The 27,450-nt window shown below is 38.9% G+C and overlaps 1 protein-coding gene across 4 annotated transcripts in view; it reads right to left on the bottom strand.

The window, feature by feature from the left end:
- EBF1 (EBF transcription factor 1) overlaps window positions 1–27,450 on the bottom strand; it is a 393,384-nt gene that overhangs the window by 31,828 nt on the left and 334,106 nt on the right. For all 4 annotated transcript variants that reach the window (XM_025867126.2, XM_025867125.2, XM_073890484.1 and 1 more), the window contains exon 11: window positions 2,483–2,571. In XM_025867126.2, coding sequence (XP_025722911.1) covers window positions 2,483–2,571 — 89 coding nt within the window. The remainder of the gene's footprint in view (window positions 1–2,482; window positions 2,572–27,450) is intronic.

Below are 27,450 nucleotides of genomic sequence, written 5' to 3'. Positions count from 1 at the left end.
TCCTCCCAAACCCAGGAAAAGAGGACTGGGAATTCCACCATCGGGCCACCGGGGATGAAGTGACACGTACCCGTGCTGTTTGCTCACCCTTTCTGAATGTGATGTGCGACTGTAAAAATGTCTTTTTAAAAGTACATGAAACCCAGCCTTATATTCCTGTTTCTTTTTCTTCTTTATGAATAAGAAAAGTACTTCCTGACTTCTTTAGACCTCAACCTTTAAGCCAGATTTATCTTCTGTTTTTTGATCAATATTTACTGAGAGGCAACGGTGAGCCAGAGAACAGTGCTGGAGGGCACCTGCAGGAGTACCTCTTTGTATCCTTATGTGATCCCCATGAAGTCAGCACGATTACTGTCCCTACTTTATAGATGAAGAAACTGAGGCACAGAAGATAAATCACCCGTGCAACTGCTCACACGACTAGATTTCCTGCTCTGCAGAGATTGGACGGAAGAGCCCTCCGAAGCAACAACGCCGCTCAACTGGCAAATAATTGTAGCTACCTTTTGTTGAGTGCTCAATAAGTGGTTTTTAAAATAACGGTCAGAAAAGGTAGAAAACATTCCCATCTCCATTTGATAAAGAAGGAAACTTAGGCACAGAGAGGTACAGAATCTTGGAGGGAAAAAAGTAATTCTGACACCAGTTACACAGCTAGTAAGTGCCCTTGCTCTGAGTCTCACACGTGCCCATCTGATTCTCAAGTCCCTTTAGCAGATTCTAGAGACATGAAATGCCAAATGTAAAGTCCCTAAATGGAAAATAAGAAAAATCTGGCATTGTGGCCATGCCTTCTTTCCACCACTGAGGCACCTAAGGCACTGACCGTGGGGTGAACACGTGTCACTTACATCACTGCACTATGAAATGACCAGTTACAGCCCCACAGGAAAGGCATGGGAGTTAGGCTCTTGCTGGACAGGGGAACTTAAAAGTAAATCTCTCCAAGGCACATCTACACTCGAGACAGAGATTGCTGTTCACTATTACTATTAGATTATTTAATTGCTCCCCAAGATTAAGTCAGGGTAAAAGAGAAGGATGTGTAGAATGGAGGCCCACTTCAAAGACAAGGATATGAACAGACTGACACATCATATGATTTCTTCCTCTGCAGTGAGTTTTTCCTGAGGTGAACAGCACTGGGCAGAAGGCTGCGCTGGGAAGCTGAAGGTTGAGACTGAAGGCTGTGTGGTTCTAGCCCCAGGTCTGGGCAGAGAAGAGCCGCTCTTGTTGGTCACAGTTCTTCTCTCTGGTCAGGTAGTGTCCTCCCCTCCCCTACTGGCTCCTCTCATCTCTGCGTCAGGTCGGGGGACACCCTTCTCCTGGGAAAGGCCTATTATCACAGGTGGCTCTGCTGTCCAGGGCACCAGGCTCGCAGGGAGGATGTGATGATAAACTGATCCCCCAAAGAAGTCTGCTGAGCTAGGAATGCCAACTTCATTTTTGTAAGTGTTTTATGCAGAGAAACAGACTTAGAAAGGACGTATCTCTAGCCTTACTCTGGCAAGGAGAGCACCCCTCATCTACTCATTTAATTTATAATCGTTTTCATTTATGTAGTAAATGAAACTTCATTTTACTGTCAGTAAATGGTGAATGGTAGTCTCACTAATTCTGTACTTTGAACTTCTTTGGCATTTAACTCTTCTCTACTGTGAGTCCTCGCAGAACTTGGGTTGTACCTTAAATGTACCTAACACTTCCCATTGTCATTGGTCATGTATGATGAGCTCTCTGCCACAAGGCCCACGGTCCTCGGACACAGAGATGGGGCACTGCCAACACTGCCAACAGGTACAGAAGAGAAGTCAATACATGTAAACTTCCTACCTTCTGTGTTGGCAACTAACAACGCACTGCTGCATGACGGGTATCACTCTGTCCTGAATTTTGGTTTAATTTCGCACGTGTTTGTACCGTATTTCCAGTTAAGTAGGATGTCTCTGGTGGTAAGAGGCTCTGTCTTATTTGTCCAGTTGCAAGATCTGCCAATATGTTTCTTTTGAGCTCTAGCTGCACCGGGGATAAGTATAAATCCTCACATAGTAGAAAGGCAGTGTTCTTTTTCCTCTTGAGAGTTGGTGTGATGCAGTGATTAATAACCTGGACTTTGGAGCCAGGCTGTATAGGTTTGAAGCTCAGTTTAGCAATTTACATGCTATGTGACCTTGGGCAAATGATTTAACCTGTCTTTGCTTGATTATTTTCTTCTCTAAAATAAAGGTAACAGTACCAACCTTAGAGGGTTTTTGAAAGGAAGAAATGACATAATATATGTAAAAATAAGTATAACACTACCTGGCACATAAATGCTTGCTACTTTTGGTATTGTTTACCTTAGAGTACCACGCACACAAAGCACACAAATATTGAGTTGTTAATCTATGAACTAATTTTTATCAATAGCAAAGTTTTCTGCTCATTGCTTAAGCCCAAGTATCCAGAGACTAAAACCCAAAAAAAGAGGTATCCTGACCTTTGGCAAACGCTCAGGGTCGCCAGGGTGCCGAGGAATGACCTTCTGTAACCTCTGAAAACCATAATCGATGGTGGGTTCGTTGAGCGCTGCAATGAAGAAGTCACACGATTAGAACAATTTCAGGAAATAAAACAGACCATAACACTGATGGTGTGGAAATAACTGGAAGTCCAAATTTTAATTTATACTTTTGAAGTCGAGCATGAGATGATCAGATGCACCATCCCCTTGTTGAACATTTCCACCATCTACTTGTGCTATTTACCATGGTGGGCAGGGACTCACTCAAAAGAACATTAATAGCAGGCCCCAGACTCTGTTCTTCTGGCCAAATTCTATATTCCTTACATAATCAAAAACAGAAACTAAAATGGCATCTGATGTGAAGTTTTAGGATTCACTAGTTAGAAGCTCAGGTCAAAACACTCAAGGGCTTGTCTGAGCGTGTCTATAGATTATAAACAGCAGGAGAATGACAAGTACTTGCTTAACTGAGAAATGTCTAGTAGACCTCAGCAGATATATCTCAGTGCCTCTATGGCCATTAAGCCCGCAAGAATGTGGTGAGAGGCAGGGAGACAGGATCTTCTCGGCATAGAAAGCTGAGTCTACCCTTGGATAGAGTCTGCAAGTTGATAGGTGTTGAAAATACCCTTGATACAACACCCTCACATCTAAAATGACAGACTCATTCACCAACATCAATATTATTTCAGGAAGAAGACCAGCCTCTGTGGAGCACTAGCTTAGAGCAGCTGGGTCTCCAAGAAAAATTCTTAAAAAGACTAGAAGAGCAAACCTGTAATAATATTTGGAGACAATGGGCCTTACTGTACCCATACTGCCTACACTCTCTTCCAAAGCAGCCTTAAATTAAATGTGATACGAAGTGGACTCTGGTCTATAATTTTCAAAATTTCTTCCCAAGATACAAAATATCTTCAGCCTTCCTCATCTGACCAGGAAAAGATGGCAGCTCTGTCCTCTACCCACATCCCCCAATATCCTTTAAGTAAGAGATGGGTGGGTGAGTGGGTGTTTTTCTTCTTTTCTTTTTTAGTGTAACTAATGTTTTCAACCACATTTTTTCTCCCATACCGAGTAAAAAGTCTTTGTAGTTCTGACATTTAGCTATACATTAGAAAACAAGTTGCTACATGCTTTACTTAAAATGCATTTCCATTAACCTAAATTTTAAAAGTAAGATTCATACTACTACTAACTTTAAAAAACTGTATTAAATTCAAATAGGTCCCAAGGCTAATGGAAGCAATTTGTATACCAACCCAAACTGACTGGCCCACTTTTCAAAATACAGGTATGATAATCTTGTGGTTTTAAAAGGACATTTAAATTGAAAGACTGTGAATTTAGTACATAATTATACCAATAGAACCCTTTAACTTGTCAACTTGTAAATCTAAAAGGCTATCAATCATTTCTAAAGAGGAAATAAACCTTAAAATTCCTTGATTGACAGTGCTTACTTTTTATGTAAGGAAAAAAAAAATGGAAAAAAAAAAAAAAAGCTGCGTAAAGTGGCCAGAAATCCATTTACAAAAGTACATTGTTTTACACAGGTGAGTAAAAAGCCAATAATTACACCACCAAAAGACACATAAATCAGAGTGAGTACTTTTTCCTCACTTATATATTTTCTAAGTTGGAGTGAACTTCAGGTAACTTTTTATTGAAAAGATATTTTCCCAAATGCAATGCTTATTGAAGTTGCTAAGAGAGTAGCATTTTCATTTAAGACAATGTAATCATTTTTGCAAATATGAGATTTAGACATCTTGTCCCCCCTTCCCCCGCTTCTAAACAGTAAACTTTCAACCTGTCTCTTGTGGAAATTAACTAAAATTATACCCAGGTGTACCAAATCTCTCTATCTATACTAGTATATGAGTTAAGGCACAATATTTATTATTCCTCCCATTTTATGAATTACTTTCTAAACCCTTGAGAAGAATTCTTTTTTCAAATTAGATGTGTAGAGAAAAAGCCATAGAACTCTATGCAGGGAAGCTGTTACTCGTAAAACCCACAGTATTTAATCAAGAAATGCATGAAAGGGACAGGAATGGGCACCCAAGTTTAAGTTATGTATCACATCCATCCCCCACCCATAATACTAATTGCCATCAAAGATGTCTAACCATAAAAATAGCTTTAGACAATTAAATGTATCATTTTAATATCTGGAGACATAATTCAGCATCCTGAAAATTCTAATTCTTAGTTTTATTTTTCAGTCTAAGCCACCAATAAAACTTGAATTGTTGACCTGCTCCTTTGATTGTTTGCATATTGAATTAATTCCTACTGTGTCAAGAAACCCATGGTTGTTAAATGAATGACTGTGTGACGTATGGGGGGAGGATGTGTTTCTCTGTCCATCCAGCCAACTCACAGCAGAATGACCAACACTATTATCTGCAATTAAAAGAACCAATTCAAATATCTATATGGAACTAATAGCTAAAGAGCTGAGGAGAAATCATTCTGCTGCCACAAAGAGTAATTGAGTTAGATATATTAAACCCATTATTCAAAGGAAAATAAGCATCCACTGTATGGGAGTATACTATGTGAGGGGAAATATTTCAGATAGTAAGACAAAGGCTTTTAATTTATTTCCCATGCCTTTATGATCTGCTCTACACTCATACTTTTAAATACATTAACCTGCCCCTAATTCAGGTATTGAATAATACAACGGCATGGTCCAGTGCTGTAGACAAAGATAGCACAAAAAATATGCAAGACAAAGCTTATTGTCTTCAATTCAAAGGTGTCTGATGGTTTCTCTGATTGCTTTGACTAGAGGACAAAAACTGATCCCTGAGTGAGAAGGTCCATCTGATAAAAACTGTTACTTAAAAAACAAAAAAGAAAAAAACCGAAAACAGATGAAATGTCTAGGGAGCAGGATGGTTAAATCATGGCATACCCATGGAATGGAATATGATGCAGTCCTCAAAAGCAATACCATGGGGGGGCGGATATTTACTGACTTATAATATATTGCTAGGTTAACAAGCAGATTACAAGAACATATGTATAATATGGTTACTTTTTAGAAAATGAACATACATAGAATAAAAAAGTGTCTGTGTATAAACTGCTTAACAGTAGTTATTTCTAAAAAAGTGGATCTTAAAGTGCTTTTCTTCCTTTTCTTTGTGTTGTGTATTCTCTGAGTTTTCCACAATGAACATATATTACTTTTATAATCGGAGGGAAAGGTTAAGAGCAAGAGATTGTTGCTGAGATGGAATTTGACCTCCTTGTATAAAGTAATGACATAAGAAACTATGCCTTAAAAGGGGTCTGTATACCCTTTAATAACCTTGCATAGGTTATTACAGACCATAAGAAAAATAAGTAGTATACTTTTGGCCAGTTGTATAAATATGTGACTATTCATAAACTCTCTGAAAATCAACAGAGAGGGTAACGAGGAGGAATCATAAAGAATGGTATATTTATTTCATCAGTGGGGGTAGTCGTACCTTAGGGACATACGTCTACTCTGCAAGAATGTAATATAAAGTTAATCCTTCAACAAAGTGACCTCATTGTATTCAAGCACAGGGCTCAGGGGGCACCAGTAGAAATGGGACTAATCAATTTTTCCCCTTAAAACTTGGGACAATTCCGAGAATCTAGTAGAGAAAGAAAAAAACTTAATTGAGCATAATTAACCACAAATAAAGAAGCATGAGCATCTCAGGTTGAAAAAAGAAAAAAACGGATGAAGCTATAAACTACAAAAGGAATGTAAGGTTGAGAGAGCATTATGTGACTCTTCTTCCAAACACCTAGGCCACAGTCTGGAAAGGGCTGCAAAGGGTGTCATCCTAAACCAGGCAGGGACAGTAGCACAATAAGGGAAGCTCAGAGCTTTAGAAAAATCTGTAATCCCAAATTTAAAAAGGCCCAATTTTTAAATCATCAGAATAGAATGGGAGCCATGTAGGCATTTGAAAAATTCCACAAGATAGTAAATTCTCCATTGATTCAATCATCATTTTTAGTGCTTACCATGTGTCCAGATGGCATTTGTAGGAATTAACTGTTTTGTGTCACAACACCAAAAGCCCTGGAAAAGAAACTTCCTGAAAGGTATATGTAATCCAACCCCAGAAGAGGGATGAATTACTCTGTAGAGTTGGAACGCAGCTTCCTTACATTCAGAAGTGTACCCTCTTGCCTTCCTGAGGCTTAGATGGTGGGTCACCACCTCTGCTCCCATTTTGTAGGAAGCCTTCCCTAGGGTCACACTACACTTCATAGGACACATGGATTTAAGGGCAATCAGAGTATTGAGGAGCCACAGACATTTGAATTCAAGATGTTTTCCACTGTCCTGTTTAAACTTGGAGATAGATACATGTTAGCTGAGTAAGCTCAGTTGGACCCCACAGAGCTGTGTACATATGCTACAGTAAGTCTGGAACTTTCCTACAAATGCACAGAAACCAAGAGCAAATGTTTCTACACAGGGAAGCAAGCTTGCAGGGCAGATGTATCAGCTGAGAGTCCTCTCCCTCATAGCTGTATGTTACTGGGGAGTGGAAGTTGGTAGAAAGCAGGTGATATATGCATGGGCATATATATATAAATGATATATTGGCATTTCAGGGACATCCAACTCATTACTTTTCAAAGAGTAAAAGCTAATTAAGTGGTTAAAAAAATCAGGGGTGCCTGGGTGGCTCAGTCAGTTAAGCATCCAACTCTTGATTTCAGCTCAGGTCATGATCTCAGAACCCTGAGGTTGAGCCCCACGTTGGGCTCTGCACTCAGCCGGGTGTCTGCTTAAGATTCTCTGCCCCTTCCCTCTATCCCTTTCCTTTCCCCTCCCTGGCACGCTCCCGTGCATGCTCTCGCCCACTCTCTCTCTCTAAAATAAATAAATAAATCTTAAAAAAAAATCAAACCCCTAGATCTGGCCTTATGTTGGAATTGCTTATCAGGGCTTTGGGTACTTTCTCAATCTCATAATCTCAGACTCCCCCAAAGGAAACCAGTAACTTTCTATGCAGCACCAATCTAGGCAGAGCCCTTTTCTGGGCTTCAACTGAGGTCCTGGTCAGGACAGAACAGCTTTCTGGTTATACAAAACTATTGTTTGCAGCATCCAAAAGTCCATGCAACATGACATGCTATATGCAAAGAACATTTAAAATAATACGACGCGATTTTATGCACTAATACTAATGAAAAGAGTATAAAATCCATTCAAAACATCTAGTAATGCGTAAATCCTAGCTAAGTATATATGCCATTTGTGGCCTTTCCAAGCCTTTAGTCTTTTTTTTTTTTTTAATCCACTTCACAAACACATCAAATAAGGAAATTCTCTTTAAGGGGATTTATTTGCAAATTAAAATCATGTAGTCAAGAAGGATGCATTCTCAGTTATGAAAATGGATTTTTCTCTTTTCAGAGTTTCTTTTTAGAGAAATCACTCCTCCATCCTCTTTAACTTCTCGAACACATATTCCTGGAAACAATGGAAATGAGGGGCTGGAGAGCTGTGTTCCCAAATAGCGCAGGAAAAGCGCTTTCGGTGCCATTCCAATGTTAGCGAGCAGAGTTCCCCTGTTTTTATAGCTCAGCAACTCACTGCAGCGCTTTAACATATTTCTGGGGTTTTAATTTCCTTTTTTTAATGGTTGTGTGACATGATGTCATTTTGACTGGAAATAAAAAGAAATGCAGATATTAGGAAGGTAATATTTATATTCTATTGCCATTTAATGTCCAAACAAATATCTAGACTCTATGCCAAGTAATAAATAAAACCTCATAGCAGAGGCAATGATAAAACCAGCACCTGGGTCTCCAAGCTTCCCTGGTGACTACTCTATATTTGAACTAAAGGAGTAACAGCGGAGCATTTCCCTTCAAGGCAGATCCATTCTGGGCATGAGAGTTATTACATATGTGTTAGGCGAGCCTTTTCGTTCCATAATGACCCCATTTTTCCCTCAGTCACTAAATTAACAACCAGAGGTAAACAATAAAACAGCAAGTTATCTTCACAAACCTATCTTTAAGACTGACTTTAAAATATATAAACCGAAAAATCAACCACAAGCCTAAACAAGAGCCAGAAATATGGTTAATGGAGAAATTTGTTGCATTTCCAGCCACTTGGATATTTCATTATCTTCCTAGATGTTTAGTGCGTGAACGGTATTCTGGGATGCATTCCCTTAGAAACCTAAAACCAAATCCCTTGCAAGTGGAGCCCTGCTTCCAGTGTGAAATGCTTGTACACCCCAGGGCCCTGCCTCAGGAGCCAGTGAGGCTCAGGAGAGGTTTGGGAAGAGGCTCGTTGAACTGCAGAAGGCTGTCACTGAACCAGAAGGGTGCCAGAATGAAGCTAACATGGGCAGAATTTACCAACATAAGAAGCCAAAGGAAAATTTCTAAACTGGATTTGAACAGTGCCCTGACTTCTTATTTGTAGTCTTCAAACTTCTGGATGTGTGGCAACAACTTTGAGATTCAAAAATCAAGTGAAGGAATTACTACCTCTCTCTACCTAAGGTGCAGTCAGCAGTACCAGGTGGCCTGTGTGACTAAGTCCTCTTTACAAGGGGTGGAGCCCGGGGGAGCATGCAAGGCACAGACCGGAGAGAGAAAGTGATCTGGAAAGAGGATCGGAGCCCAGGATGTTGGAGCACAGGGGCTCTTGGAGAAAGAGAGGGAAGACCATGAGGACTGTCAGTTGGAATACAAAGAACCCATGTACATTTGGAAATTAATAACGCTTCCAGAAGCAAAAGCAATCAAGAGCAGGAAAAAAGTTAAGAGTGACTTGCTTTTGTTTTTTAAAATGGAAACAATTTTACTGTTTCTCTAAATCTAAAATGAATACATTCTTATTGTATAAAAAAACACAAAAGAAACACAAAGAGGAAAAAAGCCATGTAATACCCCTATTCATATATAATCATTATTTATATTAGTATATATGCTTTCTTTCAGACATTTTCACAATACTGTTTTATATAAATATAGGTTATATACATATTTATAGCCACCTCATTCTTTTTAAGGGTCGTAACATACTGCATTATATAGATGGCCATAATTTCTGTAACAAATCCCCTGTTAATGAGGATGTATGCTTCCCCCCCGCCACCAAATTTTCAGATTTAAGAAGTGCTATAATGAACAACACTCAGGAGAAATTCTTGGATAAAAGAATATGCATATTTCAAGTCTTTTGATACCTATGCTTCCTAAGTATCCTTTACCAAATGTATACCAATTTATACTTTGATGTGTTAAAACTAATTTTTAAGATTTTTGCATCCTAAAACTCATGTATTCTCTAAGTTATAAGGACCTCTGAAGATTTTTAATAAATATTAACAATCATAAAGATTACTTGTTGAGGTGTCAATTTATACCTGAGGTCATATAAGACTCTTTTCCCAGTAATATCAAGTGCTTAATAGACATTATCTCAGTGATTCCTTCAATATGCTGTCACACACATATCAAAAATCATTACTCTCAATTCTAAGGTGAGAAACTGAGGCACAGACCGTGCTGGCTTTGTATAAATCAGAACAAAATCCTCACTGCTTTACTTACTCTTCCAGGAGGGCTCTTTATTTTAATACTGATGAATCCCAATTTGCAACATATTGACAAGTTCTGTTCACACATTGATTAAATGGCTTCTTTTTCATTAAGTATCTGTGAAACAGAGACTCACCCTGAGGAAGAATCCTGGTGCCCAGACTCCTGACTTCGTGCAGGAGAACAAGCCACTCAGCCTGCCTTCTTTACTTAAAGCTCACCATCAATAAGCACAGACCTTTTGGGGGGAGGTCACCCTGGTATTTTGAACTTTCCTCACAAATGATCAAGAAACTCTGTTTTCTGTCAGGTCTGAGTTGGGCTCTCAAAGGCTGATTTGTCTTTGGGGGAAAAGAGAACACAGAACCCTGTTGAGCTACATTAAACCCACTTATTTCCTATCACAACCGATTGGTATTTTCTAGACGATCCTTGGTGAGAAGTCACTGGCAGAAGTGGAGCATCTCTTCATAAACAGACCCCTTTCTTGCCCTGGAGGGTTACACTCTATCTAAAGCGGGAAGTAGGGGAACATACATAAAGTTGATGAGAAAAGTTGCCCCTGTTATTGCATATGATGTGATCCGAACAGCTTGGCCTTTCAGGAGCCTTAATTTAGATTTCCAAATTTGATACAAGTTTAAAACTAAAATTAAATCCCTCCAGCAAAAAGAAGCTTAAAGATCTTCATGATTTTTTTTTTCTGGCCTTTCCATCTTTTTCACTTTAGAATTAAAAAAAAAAAATTGCATCATTTATGATTAGGTCTCAAAGCCAGATCTGCTCATTTGAACTAGAAGAGAAGGATGATTTTCACTGTGTAATGGATGACGGTGTTTAAATGTTGAAAGCCAACACAGTCCGTCTTTCTTAGCATTTAAGGATAAATCCATAATTTTCTTCCCCACTGGCATATATTCTGATATAACAAGAGTAATATTCCTTCTATAATTGTTCTTCAGATTTTTTCCCAAAGAATTTTGACAATAACTGTTATCGAGGGGGTAAAATCACCCAGCCTGTCTGATAAACATGTTTCTTTGCGTTCCCACCCCAACGACTGCTTGACACCGTACTTTTATCATCCAGTGTGTGTTCAGAATGAGCTTAGAACAGCAATTGCCGGGAATAGGCAGGCGATAAACCGCATTGATTTAACACATCTTGTTTTCAATCATGCTTGGATTTTCTGAGCACGCATTTTTCCTGTACTCTGGCTTGTAGCTTTTATCTGACGAGCTGATCCCTTTTCACTGGAAAATGAAAAGGTCGCACAATAAGACACGGTTTACTGGAACTTGAACACGCACCAGGGAAAGTATTTTAGATAAATACTGTCAGACACAGCGGAGCTGAATTTCAACAACACAACTGCTAAACAACAATACTTATTACTCTCCTAGAACAAGCTACCAGTAACTTATGGCTCTCAGCAGGGAACAGCACCAAGTCCAGACTCCAAAGCGAAGAAACCCTTCGCTGAGCCCCGCGTTAACCAAGCACAGAGTTCTGGGCTGAGGTCCTACTTGTGATTGTTAATATCACGGTTTTATGAGACAACTCGAAAAACTACTCCCACTGTTCACAGAGCTGTTTCCTCTAAACCAGTAGACAGGTTTCAGAAGAGCTGGATAATGAAGTTATTATAGCAGGACTCTGTAGACAGATTGAGAGGGGGAAAAAAGTCCCAAGAAAAGTGAGATAAAAATGACTCCAAATAATCCATTAATTCCACTAATAAGACAGGAAAGTACTTGTAACTGGGATTGGGGATTAGAGGATTAACTAATTATTTGGTAATATTTTAATAAGGCAAAGAGCACTCCTAACAAGTATGTTATGTAGAGAACTACAGTGGCTTTGCAGATAAGCCTAGACATTATTATCAGCCTAACCTCCAACTAAATGGCATCTTGATATAAAATAAATGAAGTCAACCCTTTTCAGTATTGAGCCACCTATACGATTATTATTGCTGTGTATCATTAGCTTTAGAATCAGCCAGAAATTCTCCTCTACCTGAACAGGAGTCAGAACCCTTTTCTTTTTAGCCTTAACACACATTCTCATTGTATCTTTATTCATTATCTACTCCAAAGATGTTCAAATTTTCTCCATTTACAGTACCTTGGGCAGCTCAGCAATCTTTTCACAGTGCCTGTAAGCAAAAAGAAATGCCCAACAGCTCCGTTTATTAACTACTTAGGTCCAAACAGCCTAATATTTATGTCCTAATAACATAGTAGCCATTTGAAAAAAAAAACCAAAAAACAAAGAAATTGGAGGAAAAAATAATATAGTAATATTTTTCTTTCATTCTAAGATAATCACAACTACTTTCTAATGGGATACATGCGTTCCTGTTGAGCACTGCATAACCTCTCAAATCTTGGAATAAGATTGTATACTACCACCCTCTTTTCTCTTCTGCATTAATGTTTACATGAGACTTCCTTCTGATCCCAGTAGTTGCTGGTAACTCAGCTTTGCAAAGCCACGACACCATCAAAAGAAATGCAGTGCGATCCAATGTTAAGATATGTATTATCTTGAACTAGTAATTTGTGTGGTATCCAACAGACTTCGTGTTACCTGTTTCTCTCAAATTTAAAATATCCCATGGCACCCCTGTAATGCTAAGATAAAAGGATCAATTGTATCCATCTATGTGTGTCTTTTCTTCTAATAATAATTATTATAACAGCAACATCAGCTAAACACCTCCTAAGAATTTACTAAGTGCCAAGGACTTTACATGGATTAACCTATCTAATCTTTATCACAACCCTGAAGCAAATAACTCGTTATTCCCATTGCACAGAGAAGGAAACTGAGACTCACAGGAGTTAAGGAGCTTGCCCAAGTCCACAGAACTGAGGAGTGAAAAACCAGGGATTCAAACCCAGGCAGTCTGACTCCGAAGCCCTGCTCTTAACCTCTTTGCTAGATCAGACAAGTCAGGACAACAAAGAAGCCTCCAGAACTTTAAAATTTTGGCCTCCAGGACTTTTCCTATTCTTTTCTTGCTCCCTGTATCCCTTCCGATCTGCAATATGTTCTAGTCCTTTCCTTTGTCTTAACATATATCCCGTAGAAACCTTTGTCACCTACTCCAGACTTCATTTGACTTCCATTTCTCTAACAGCACACTCTTCTTCCCGTTGTTCCAACCCTTTTGGAGTGAACACAGCTAGATTTGCATCCAGGCTACCTCACTGACCAGTAATGTGCCCTTTAGAAAAGCCACTTACTGTCTTTAAGTCTTCCTTATCTATAAAGGGAAGATTTGATGTGGTGCTATTTGTACATATGCTAAGCACATAATAAATACTCAAAGGCAGTTATTATTACTATTAATAGAATACGTGCCATGTACTAGAAATAGGGGCAGATGTGGGGAACACAGGATTAATTAGACTATTTATGTATTCCCCACTCTCAAGGAACTCCAGAATCTAGGGGTGCAAAAAGATACAAACAGACTTCAAAAACAGTGTGATAAATAAGATGCAGTATTCTAGGAGAACATCAAGTATATTTCACTTGTCCCTGGGGTTCAACTTTCTTCCCCCACTTATACTAATTTGAAATTATAGTTCAAAGACTGCCACCACCTCTAATTCTCAGATATTACTCTAAAATAGAGCTCTACCTGGAATAGGACACAACTGTTTTAAAACAACATAAATCCTGTGACCAGATGGGAACAAAAAAAGGTAAGAAACACCTAATTAAGATGGGATTCTTTCCCAGACTTGGGATATGTTACATTGTTTAATTCAATAAAATTGGATTCTTGCTGTATATAAGGTTGTATGATTAAGAAGATAAAAAGAAAGAGAATTACAACGCAGGTCAAATTTCCTGTGCATCCCCAGCTAGGGACGATTCCGTTGGAAAAACTCTTCTAGGCAACACGATGTACCCTTGAGGAGTGCATAATCCAGTGGGGAACCAGGCCTGTATGTAATCGGCACAGAAGAAGGAAAAAATAATTCTCTGTAGTGGAGTCAGGGACACATTTACCAAAGAAGTCATATTTGAGCCAGATGTATAAGGATAAATAGAATTTTTCTACAAAAACGAGTGGGAAAAGCATCCCAGGCAAAAGGAACAACATGAGCAAAGGCACAGAGCTATAAAAGGACACGATGTGTTCTCATAAGGTTGGATAACCCAGTTTTGGGAGAGCATAGCTTATACACTGGGAGCAGAGTACTGAGGAACCGTGAGTAATAGTATTGGCCTTGGGGGCCATAGAAGATTTTATCTGGTAGGCAACAAGGAGATATTTCAGGTTTTCCATATCATAAGAGTAACACAATTGCATCTGTATTTCAAAGACATAACCATAGGAGTCCAGTGAAAGATGGATTTAAAGTCAGTACTTTGGAATAATCCAATGGAAAATGAATGACCACCTAATGATGATGTGGTCATTCAGAAAAGGTAGATTTCAGAGGTATTTTAGAATAGAATGCACATGACTTCAGTAACATATTAGGCGTGAGGAATAATAAAGGACAGAGAATGACTGACATTTCTAATTTATCTGAGTGGCTAGAGTAGCCACTCAACAAGATAAAGAATGCAAGGAGAAAATTACATATGAAAGGGAAAAACCATGAGTTCAATTTCAAACATGCTTTTTAGGTGCCAATAGGACATCCACGTAGAAATCTTTAGTAGGCATTTGGAAACAAAGGACTAAAGCTCAGATAAAAGATCAAGGATGGAGCTGAGGTTATAGGTAATGTCAAGATGTAGGTAACAGCTGAAACTACTGGTGTGAGAATAGAACCAGGGACACACACAGTGCTACAGTAAACGCTAACAGTTAAGGAATAGTTAGAAAAAGATTCAGAGGCAGAAGGACAAAGGCAGGTCAAAACAGTAGAAGGAATACCAAGAGCGAATAATGGAACTGAAATCAAATGTGGGGCTTAAAGTGAAAGGGGTTGTCCACACCATTTAGTATAGCTGAGTAATCAACCAGGAGATGTCTGAGGAGAAACTGTCAAAGTAGACCATTCCAAGATCATTAGTGTAGGTGGCAAATACAACTTCAGGAGACTCATGGATACCTTAATCCAGAGGCTCTAGTTTTCTCAACAATCCCCAAACAAAGATCTGAGCACACAAAGAGAGTAAGGGTTGTTGACAAACCTATCTGCCCAAATGAAGCTTAGCTAATCACGAGAGGCAGAAGACAGAGTAGAGTCCACTCAGGTCTAAGAATAGTGTAGAATTCCAGATGTCCTGAGGCAAAAGTTATGATGCCAAATTCACCTTCAGATTTGATCAATTCCTGTTAGTATGGGGGGAGGGTGAGGATGAGGGGATTTCCATGGCTCTTATTTTTTTTTCTGCCCCCAATTTTGACACCTGTCTTTTAAAAAGTGGATGGAACCAAGTTGGTCACTCACTGGTCACCACAGTGAGGTTCTACTGCTTCTAACCCACCCTAGATTAGGACTTGTAAACCACAGAGGAATGGGCCTCCTTGACCCAAATATTGACAAAATATATCTGTATATGTAACCAGAATTTAATCTCCCTTGGATGCTGGTGGTCTTAATATTGGTCCCTGACGACCTACAATCAATAAATGTTTAGTTAAGCAATTCACTTGTTTTGGAGTAACAGTTATTGTGTGGGCAATGGGTATGTGGCCACTTCCGCAATAACCCCATGTCTCCCGACGGAGTGTGTACAATCACACATTTGTTGCTATTAGCTCGTGAGATGCTGGAAACCAATTTTGAAAAGCAAGTAATAAAGCACCACATAAAATATAATGGTGTAATTACTTCTTGGTCAGGTTAAACCTACTGTGACGATAAAAACCAAAGGGAGCAGCAAGCATCATAAGTGGGTTTGCTATAAATTTGACACTGGTTCTGACCCTCAGAAAGGAAAAGTCTTGAACCCACCCACCTAAGCCAGGTACGCAGAAGACTGTGTTGTATATCTTTACTGAGTCTCTGTTTAAAAGCCTATGCCAACTCCTTTTTTTTTTTAAGCCTATGTCAACTCTTAAGAGTTAAAGAGAATGGAGCAGTCACCAAATTATTGACCCAAAGCCTCTCAGATTCTTATTTGAATTTAGGTCCCAAAGAGAAGGGATCTAGAAACTGCATCAGAGAGTAATCACCATGCAGGTAGGATTTGTTTTCTAAATAGGAGAGGAAAAAGAAGGAAGTGGGGGTCTAACTGGAACATGGACCACACTGTCCAGGAGGTAAAGGAAACGCTGGCTATTGCTGATGATCTGTGGGCAAGCGCTCTGGTGGGCCACTAACATAAACAGACTCCTCCACTTTTAGGTTGCGATCTTTTACATTCTCATCCCAAGTGCTTGAAGATTTCCCTAATCCACATGGAATACCAAGGGCAGGTGGGTGTAGGGGGTGGGAGAGAGGTTTATTCTAAGTTATGCCAAGAACTCTTAAGGATGGTACGGCACAGTCCATATTTAAGGATATCATTAATGTTTCCATTAGCAAGTATGGCTTTTGGTTATTTCCAGCTCTTGGGAAGACATTTAGTTAATATCTCTGCTTAGCCCTTCTAAGAGCTACAAATGGTTCTTCTAAGATATGTGCATCATGAATAGGCTTTATGACAGTATGCTGTTGGAGAATAGCATTAGTCTGCTGATAGAGCAATAGTGGACAATTTTTACTAATAGAAGTGACTTTGATAGGTTAAATTCTCAAGGGCAGAAACTTGCATGGAAATAAGCTATACACTGATGGTTGGTTAGGAATGGGGATGGCTTTTTGGAGGGCAAATTGACTGTGGGTGGAGAGGAAGAAGGACTAAGCCCAGAGACTAAATCATCACTGAATTCAGAGACATTCCCCAAAGTAGGCCTCATGGCCACACAAACCACTTGTAACAAGTCTACTTTTTCAAGTGGACACAGACCCACACCAGGCTTGTCAGTCTTCAGAAATGTCATCTTGTGTTTCAACAAAACACCATTCCTGCTCTGATCCCCTGGACCTTCTCTTCTTTCAAAGTGGAAGTAGAGACTGAAATTCTCCAAACTGAATCTACCAATTCTCTCTAAATTGATGGGTATAATGGAGCCTCTTAAAATGAAAAATGGGAACAAGGAAAAAGAAGTGAGCTTCCTTCCATATTCTCTCTCTACAATCTGTCTGCCCCTATTGGAGGCTGGCAAATTTAAAGGAAATGAAAATACATATTTAACTCCATCTGTGGAATTCACTTTGCCTGAGGCCACCGTGTCAGATATTGTTTGCTGGGTCTTTCAGAGGGTTGGGACATATCTGCAGGGGCAGAGACTAAGCTTAATAAACCACTGACCTATTCCCAGATGGAAAATTTTTATGATTACATTGGGACAATAGGCACTGTGACCCTTTAAGAACAAAATCAAACATACTGGATTGCATTTTTCAAAAGCTACTGAAACAACTTTTCAGTAAGAATATATTCCTCTAAGTCTCCTTTCTAACTCTGGAATTAACAACTTGATCTTGATACGGTTGGGAGAGGGGCACATCCATTCAATCAACTTCAGAACTTTAGTGCTGCAAAGATCCCTTCTTTTCCAGCAAACACAACCCAAGCTTGGAGACCCTAAGTGGTCAATGCAAGATCAAACAGCCAGTTAACGGTTGACTCGGAATGAAAAAGCAAATGTTGGAACCCATTCCATCCTAGGTCCCCTGCATCAGTACTCCACGTAAGCTTGATTTAAAATAAAAAGTATCATATATTGAGAAGTGGTAGCTGGCATTCTACTTTTGTTAACTTATTTTTTTTTTCTTCAACACCCCAAGAGGAAGATATTCCTATTTCACAGATGAGAAAACAGAGGCTGTTAACCTGGGGTGAGAGAAAAGAAGTGTGACTGAAACACACCTATGGAGAAGGACATCAAACCTGCCCTTCAGACAGCAACATCTTCATCACAAGATCCGTCTCCTAGAACTGCAGTCTGTTTCAAACCTAGTTGGCCCTGCCATTTTATCAAATGAACACTAACTACAAGGAAGACCAATGAAGGCTCCCAGGATCCTGAAAGTATCATGGAGCATGTCAGCGAAGTGTCCACATTTTCTTTTTAAGCCATTACCAATCTCTCCTAAAGTCTGTTTTGCAAAACAAAAAAACAAAAACAAAAACAAAAACAAAACAAAACAAAACAAAAACCCTGGGATTAAAGACGATGTGCTCTGACTTGGACTAAATTCTTGTAATGAAAATGTGATAATTGTAGCCCACAGTAACTGGTGCACAATTGGAATGTACCAGAGACTGTGCTCAGCACTATATTATATATCATGAAGTCACAGCCATCCATATGAAGTCTGTATTGTTATCATCACTGTTTTTACAGCTAACGGAAGTCCCTGAGGACCAGGATTCATACTCAGGCCGTCTGTCTCCAGTGCCCACCTGCTTATTCACCCTTTACTCTGGACTGCCCCTGCAGAAGCGTTTAACTAATACATTGGGAGAGATGATGTTCTATTTCCCTTCAGGCAACATAAAAGAAAACAAACAATAAAAGATGTCTCCAGAAAAAAAAAAAAACTATCCAGTTTCAACTTGAAAATACAAATACATATCCACACATGCTATATAGAGACTTGACTCCAGTAACACATAAGTTTAAAAAGGGAAATTTTCCAAACTGGATCATGCGTAAGCCAAAAACCATTTTCTGTGAGCTGTATGGTGGCAATGTCACCCATAAGAAAGATGAGAAATGACACCCACTTCTCCATTATCACCTGCCACCTTGTTTAATCTCACCTGACAAGTTTTCCTTAATCAAGTAACTTGAAAATTGTATGGAATCTTGAGGCAGCTCTGGGTAACATGGGTAGAATTCTGATATGCTTCCTTCATTAACTGCTCAGACCCCAGAAATGAGAATAAAGCCTCTCTTCCTGGGGAGTCTTTTAACTGAAAAAAAAAAAACCCTTATCTTAATTGAATGCACACATCAGTTAACTATCTTCGGATTCACAAACCATTAATGCCCCATTTTCACAGAACGTCTTCCTCTTTCTGGTTTGTTGAAAGGCTGGGCTCTCAGGGCTGTGCCTAGAGGACAGTGAGATTCAGCAGGAATGTGGAGCGGACAGGAGAGAAGAAGGGAGCACATTAAGCCCTCGTCTTCACAAGCAAACGAGCATTTTGGGGCTGAGCGGAGAACAGCGAGCAATGCTGTCCTTGCAGAACTGACATCCTCCCGTCACTGCTCTGAGACGACTGCAAGGGAATCACAAATGATGCCATTCTGCCCTCGGAATACCAGTTAAGCAGGCTTCACATGTGCCTATGGAGGGAAGACAAGACTTGCAAACAGAGTTTCGTGGATGTAAAAGGATGGTATAATGAGAAGGGAGAGGGGTAGAAAAACCAATTGCACATTTCTCTCCTGAAATATTGGGCCTATTTGAAAGTTCCACTTTTCTTTCTCTCTCCAAAGCAGAAAGACTTTAGCAGGGGTGGAGGGATGCCCCCAAGGACTCTTGTAAGTTTGCTCCCCACAGGCTGGCAAGTCCCTGCGGAAGAGACCTGAGATGGATAGCCGCTCTATGCCAGGGGCAGCAAGCCTCTTGCGGGAGAAATACACCAGCTGTATCTCTTACTGAGTGTGTAAATTAGACAGGTGTGAGATTGTGACTCTGATGATACAAACATTTATAATTAGACTTGGTAAAAGATTTAAGCATGCTTAAGTTCTCATTGCATGGGGAACGATCTGGGCTCTACTGAACTTCTAAAAACATTGTCATGAAAATATTAGAAACCATCAGGAAGATCCCAAAATACACAATGGCATTTTTTCAAGCCTGATTTTGCTTTTGAAATAAATTCAGAATCTGACTGTGTTCCCTTGGCCAAGATTCTGAAATCATCTCTACCTGCAATTCCATGAACACAGAAAAGAGATCTTTGACTCACCAGAGCCCTGACGTTGCGTTTTGGTATTGAAGGCACCAAATCAGGTCATTTGAACCCCAGACCAACCACTGTACAATGAAAACCACCCTCAGTAGGAAACAGTGTGAACATGGGGGTCCAGTACACCTGCTAGTAATGCCATTAGTTGTGACATAAGTCAATATGCTCCCACAGTTTAGGATTCGGAGAAAACAAAACAACGGCATTATACGAGGGAGATAAACACACACTGAATAACAGCAGTTATGAGTTTCCTTTACATGGCAGGAATATTTTCTTGGCTGTGGGATTTAGAATGTCAACAAGGGAGGCTGGGCATGCCAATTCTCTGTTTCATTAGCCTGCCAGAATATTTAGAGGTCTGAGCAAGGTAAACTCACTCTCTCACGTTTGTGCTGAAGGAGAGGTGCTACAGACTTGTCCCACATCTGAGTATTAAATTCTCTTTCCTCATGATGACACCAATGCGGAAACTTTATAGAGAGCTTCTTTCATAGTCCGCAGTATGGGGCCCTGGATTTATTTCCCTTTGGACAATGACACTGTAGTTTGCATGACATCAGTGACTCCAGCATCAATCCTCTGTCAAAAATAGTTTTATGAAGGCCAGAGAGAGGCTGGGCATAAAGGAGGCACACCCAGTTGTAGACATATAAACATTGAAAGAGAAACCAAAATCAATTTTGTAAACAGAAGCCAAAGCTTTCCTGGGGTCATTAAAGACCTTCATTTTCATATTCCAACAGGAGGATATTTACTGAAATATCAGATCAATTCTTAAAGAAGAGCTGGTCCCAGTGGAGTTTATTTGTGGTCCTCTGTCCAACGTCCATTAGACAGGGTCCCCATCTTTAGGAGAGTGGATCCAAATAAATTCTAAGAAAGGAAATGGATTCCATTCTCTCTGTTTACTTTATTACTATTGATTTCTGAATTCCCTCCAATCTCTTTCCTAACTGAGCAGATAATATACATTTAGTACCAAAGGTAATTATTCCAAAATGAATCCAGTTTGCAGCTGGGTGATAAAAAAGAGAAAGGACACTGATAGATTAAATACTTACACATTAAAAGGTATGGCTGATTGTATTAATATGTACAAGAGCTTTAATATGCTCACTTTATGGCTAGACATAATTTCCTAGGCTAATCGCAAGTTCATTTGTATGCTCAGACATATTTTATTTCCACTTTTCTATATTTCATAGCATTATTTCATAGTGCAAATACTAAAATAATAAAAACAAAATAATTTGAAATATATATTTTTTAAATCTACCTTTTACTAAAAGGAACCACTGAGGACAATTTTTTTTAAAGAATTCAAAAAGGGTTAGGATATTTAGTTTCCAGAAAAGAAATGTTTTTTAAAGCATCAAACTTCAAAAAAAGAACAAGAAGTGTATCATGTTAAGAGTATATATATAAAACAACATAAATAGCCAGCAATAGAGGAATAGATAAATTTAGTAAATCCACACTGTGGGAGATTATGCAGCCTTTTAACATTATGTTTATGAAGAAGTTTTAATGTGTGGGAAAATGCTTAGTAGGCTACATAAAAAAAAAACAGGATGTAAAACTGTGTGTGTGTATACACATACATAGTACGACCACAAATATGAAAAAATGTTTACATTCATTTGTTATGCATTGAAAAAATATGAAAGAAGCAATGAAAATGTTAGCAGTGGTTATCTCTGGGTGATGGGTAGAGGATGATGTTAATTTCTCTTACTCTGTCCTGTTATTCTCCAGATTTTCTATAAATAGCCTACATCCTGGCTCAAAATTATTTGAGACCCCCTCACATGCCAGGAGCTTCTGTGTTGGCTCCTCTTTGAAAACCTGCCCATTTACAAGCAGAGTAAATTTTCTGCAGAATCCTACCAGATGTGTCCAACTGTTGCATATCCAGGGATCGTCACACTTCTAATAAAGGTGTAAATATTGAAGTTCTTCTTAAAGGCAGTACAATGGAGCAGTGAAGGGGATAGGTTCTGGAGCCACAACCCCTGGGTCCAATGCTGCCTCCTCTCCACTTACCACTTGATTAACTCTGACAAATGACTTTATCCCTCCGTGCCTCAGTTCCTTTAACTATAAAATCAGGACGATAAAATACCTACCTCATAGAGGTTAAATGCATTCATATTTGTAAAACACTTAGATCAGTATGACACATAATACTTAATATAATTTGTTAAGTGGAATAAATAAAATTCTCACTTGTGTTAATCAGAATGAAGTTACAAATGAAGAAATGGATATGGTTAAAATACATGTAAAACATTTGAGCCTTTGTAAGTTTTTTGATAAGCTCATCCGGGGCAGAAGTATAATTTTCAGTTGAATTCAAGTCAGTACTCTAATGGTTTTAAATTTTTTTTTTTTTGGTACTTGCCAAAGATCTGTCCATCTATACATTTCTAAAATGTTAATGAGGATGCTAAGGTTCGATGAAATAGTTCTTGTGGGCCAAGATGGTCTGTAATGTTTTGTTTGCTGCACTATACAAGACTCTGACCATAAGTCTCAGAACTAAACAGGTGTTCAATAAATGTTTGCTGAATGAAAAAATGAATGAACGAAGTACTTCACCAGGGCTGCATCAAGTTGTCCAAATATGAGCATATGTCCACAGTGGGAAATAGTAAGAACTAAGGTTGAAGTGTTAAATTTCTTAGAATCTAAAACTTGTTGTTACTGTTATAACATGGAGACAATGAGATGGCAGTATCAAAAGAGCAAGGGAATGAAACAACTACTTATTCTGAGAAAAATGTTGCAGCTCAGCACTCATCTGTCCTCAAGGACCCTTTTCCTAGGGAATCCATAACTATGGAGGGAGCCCTGGAAGTGGAGATCCAGACAGCAATGGTAGAACCAATAAACAGAAACAGTGTGTCTGGCTGCTTCTGTGGTTTTTTTCCTACCAGGTAAAGCATGACAAGAGAATGTCAAAGCAACTGCAATCACAGACAACACTTGAAATAACAGTATATAATAGCAAATTTTACTGTAATAAATTTCATTATTGAGGGCAGAAAACGACTATTTTTAGATATGGTCCATTGTTTTGTATGCATTTCAAAGTTACTCTTTATACATCTAATTTCTAAATTCACGGTGTAACTTTGAGCATTTGGTGGAGGTCTTGGCTCTAAAGCAGCAAAAGAGAAGTGAAATGTCCCATGGTTGTAAAATCTTGATACGTTCTCAGTGTCACTTTTTTTAAATGTGGAACTGCTCAAACCACATAGATAATTATAGATGACCAGATTGTAACTGTTTTATTGCTTCTTTTTCCCCATAAATTTTAATTTTGGAAAGTTAAGTGAAAAATGTGGTTTCAATTTCCTACAAATTGCACACAATTTGGTTTTAACAAGAAAATAGAAAGAAAGGGTATGTTCTTTAAAATGAATTATGAACTAGAGTTTGTTTTTGCTCGCTCAACACCACAAGAATAATAAAGCACAAAATTTAGAAAAGATGCCTTACAAAATGGAAATCATGAACTGTAGTAAGAAAAGCATAAAGTAATTTTTTATCTAAACATGGTTTAAGCAATCTCACAGGATAACACAATTGAGCTAGTCTTTCTCCCTCTGGTGAAGCAAGCTCAAGTTTAAAAGGAAAGAAAGAAAGAATGAAAGGAAACAGGAGTAGAAGCTGACAACCTTAATGCATTGTATAACAGGAAATCTCTTAATGAGGAAAGGCTGTGTACATCCCTACTCTCACCAGAAGTGCCACCAACTGCAGAAGAACTATTAAAAACAATTAATAGTGCAATCACTGAAACACACACCTAGAAACAAAACAAAAAACAAGAAAGAGGTTTTTAGTAGAAAGAAATGAGAGCTACCTGCTGGATTCTGGCTACCATCTTAGACCAACATGCTTTCCTTACTCAAGGTAGTGGTCAACAACTAGCATGTTAAAGACAGGAAACCCATGATGTGTGTCTACCACACCAAAACCACTGGCTGGAATGCAAACAATGAAGTCAATCAACCAGCTGGGGATTTTTTTTCCACCTTTGTGCCAAACTTTGGGTTGAATGTGTTCTTTTATTCCTTAAATTGACCACTGTTTTTGCCTTAGTAGCTATGTAGATTATGTCTATGTGTTGGGCACAATAAATTATTCAAACAATAAACAATTTCATCAAGATTGCCGATCCTCATTGATCAAACTCTCCAGGGCCCACGTTACTTAGTAGTACCACATGGCTTCTTCAGATTTCTTTGAAAATGTTTACTTTCAGACATATTGCAACAACCACCGAGATCACCTGTATTCTGTACCCTACAAAGCCAACCAAATCTAACACAAGTACCAGGTATAACATCAATACCCCTATGTTCTCTTTTTTGGCCAAAATGTAGTGTTTGTTGATATTTTTCTATCTGAGATTAAAGTTGCAAGTATAGCGCCTCTGACTGTTGGAACACTAAGTTCTGACTTATGAAGGTCCTGCTATAAACTGGGACTTGGCGAACTTGAAGTATTACTCACTGACTAATAATCCTATTAGTCAAAACTGTAAACTTCTGGTCAACTGCATTTTTTGCATATTACTGCATGAAGCTCTAGCTGAAGTTCCCTATCCAAAATTTCCTTTGAAGGCATCACAATTAACAAGAGGTAATTTACTCTCTTAAAATATAAAAGCTGACTGTTCCTGTCCAAAAGTCAATAAATCTTTGGTGTTGGTGAAAGACCATTCCCTACCTATAGCAATCATGTTACCCAACACTCAGGCAATGACTTTTCATTGAGCACAGACCAGGCTGACCACTGTGTTCACATGCATCTCAATCCCAACTATTTAACTGATGATGTAGTCTGAACAAAATAATGATGCAATAAAATAGGAGGATTTCATAGCAAAATGCTCAAAAACTGCAATAATCTAGCTAGAGGGAAATCCACAGAAGGGCATCTTGAGAGGGAAGCAAATGAGAAGGCTTGCTCTTAAATCAGGGCTAAGGTGTTCTTCATTCATTCATGTATTCTTTCTAAAATTTATCCATAAAAGCCCTCTTGCCTATGCCTTCCACTCCCAGTCCTGTTTCCAAATCCACCATCCTTACCTGACAAGGGCCTAAACGTGTTTTGCTCATTATTATAAGCACCTTATTGCCTTTTAAGAAAAGTGGATGGCTCTGGATGAAGATACAAAATTCTACCCACTTCAGTGCAAGTTATTGTTCTTACTCAAAACTGAATTGAAGTGAGTGTTCAGAATTTTTCATAACAAGATGAATAAAATAAAAATATCCTAAATACCCTAAAATCTCTCATGGGGGGAGGAGATAACAGGGCAGAGAGGAAGAATGCAAATGATGAACTTGGAAAAGTACTTGCACATGGATCCTGGAATCCTGTAGAACATATTCTAACTAAGAGATGAAAATAATGGGAGATAGAGAGATGGGGCAGAGTTTTTACAGTGTCTTATGTAATTTTTATATATGAAGATTGCCTATTTTTAAGATGATGGCGCTCAATAACAAAGGGAGAAAGTGGGAGACTGGAATTCAAAGGAATCCTGCACGATCAGTCCCCCAGGCAAAACTGCTCCCCAGTCTCCAGTTCCCTAGTTTCCCAGGCTGGGCTGCCCTCCCTGCAGCCATTTATCCAAATTTCTACCAGAGCATTTTATCACTTGGATTAGCATCATGCCAACACAGCCTGCCCTCAATTCATCTTTGCTGCCCACCTGATCCATGTTTGTATCCCAAGTTCTTTGCACCACACTTTGCATATAGTTGGCATTCATTAAAAGGCAGAGAATAAAACTCAAGGAAACAACAGACTTGCTTCTGCTTTAGGAAGTTCATTTCACTTTTAGACCCCTAAAAGCTTCTTGGGATTAGTTAGCTGAAGGCCCAAAGACAAGAGAAAGGACAGGGACTGTGAGGGTGTTTTGAGATATTTGGGCGAGCTGGAATTCTCACAGAATTGAAAATGAAAAATGCTGAGACTTGTAACAGACCTAGTACAACGCCTGGCACAAAGTAGGTGCACACTTAGCAGCTGAGCTACACTGATACACACATATCAGTCATGGAAGCAAGGAGGGGAGAGCAGGACTTCATGGAAAATGGTTGCCATAGGTGGATGTCAGGAGAATCCCTGTGAAGATGGATGAGAGAGTTTGGGACAGGGTCTACCAGTGGATGTGAACACTAGTACCCATATATTCAAGCCACAGTTTGGTGAAAGATCACCTGACAATCACCGAAGATTCTAAATAAGAGAGTGTAGATCAGGACAGTTGGGGGATTCCCTATTGAAAAAGGCAAAGTGTGAAATCAGTTTCTCTTTCTTTCCTTCTTTCTTTTTTTCTTTTTCTTTTTTTTGGGGGGGCTCTCTTCCTGAAATTTCTAACCTGGCTAAAATGTCTGTGGTTCTTTAACAGCTTAGAAAACTTAGTAGCAAGTCTTAATACATTTTGGAGTTGGCCCAGAGTCCTAACTTACTGAGGGTGTTTTGCCTTCGAGTCAGGTTCACACCGTCTGGTCATGGTTGAGCCTCTGAGATCCAAGCTCTCATTCTAGCAGGCTCTTCCCCTTCGGCCAAATCTCAACCACAGCTAAACTTTCCTAGCCTCTGGAGACAAAATGTTTGGTCTGTCTTCTGACCAAGTGTGAGATAGTTTTTGTGTTTTTTTGTTTTTTTGTTTTTTCTGTTTATGAGATAGGCTACAGAGCCTTTCCCAGGATAATCAGTCATCTTGACTGGTAACAGGCAGAGGCAGATGAAACTGGGAGATTCTAGATCAATGGATTTGTTTTGTAAAAAATCACTGAACCTTATTGGGACAAATTTGATTTGGTTTTACTTTTTTTTTTTTTTTTGCCCTTTTTTATTGAATCATTTACTCATTCTTCAAGAGTTACAATCCTAATTAAAAATAATCTCTTAAAATTATAAACATAGTTTTCTAATTTTCTTTTTATTCACCCATCCATCAATCTGTCCAGTAAACAACCATTACTGGACTTTTTACTCTCCACCAGGCATTGTGCTTAAGGTGATCAAAATGCAAAATCTGTCTTTCCAGGTGTTTTTTTTTTTTCATTCCTCAATAAATATTTGGTAAATAAAGAAGATAAGGAATGAATGAACCTAGTAATAAAGAGAGCAAGCTGAAACAGGAGAAACAAGCAGGGTAGAGTGAAATTTATGCATGTGACAGTTAAACACTCATACAAATTCTTAGGAAATTCTCCCACAGATTTAAAATGTGGTCCACTAATTCCCATAGCCCTGAGGTTGAGATACTGGACACCAAAGAAGCAGGTGGTAGGACTTCTCTGTAGACAACATGACTTCTGACCCAGATGTTCAGGAAAGAAGATTGAATAGGCTCTTTCCACATACCCATC

The sequence above is a fragment of the Callorhinus ursinus genome, unplaced genomic scaffold, assembly GCF_003265705.2.
Source record: "Callorhinus ursinus isolate GAN/ISIS: 27379988/994484 unplaced genomic scaffold, GSC_fseal_2.0 scaffold3, whole genome shotgun sequence".
Classification (NCBI taxonomy): domain Eukaryota; kingdom Metazoa; phylum Chordata; class Mammalia; order Carnivora; family Otariidae; genus Callorhinus; species Callorhinus ursinus.
The sequence above is the reverse complement of the archived record's forward strand: the minus strand, read 5'-3'. Positions and strand labels throughout refer to the sequence as shown.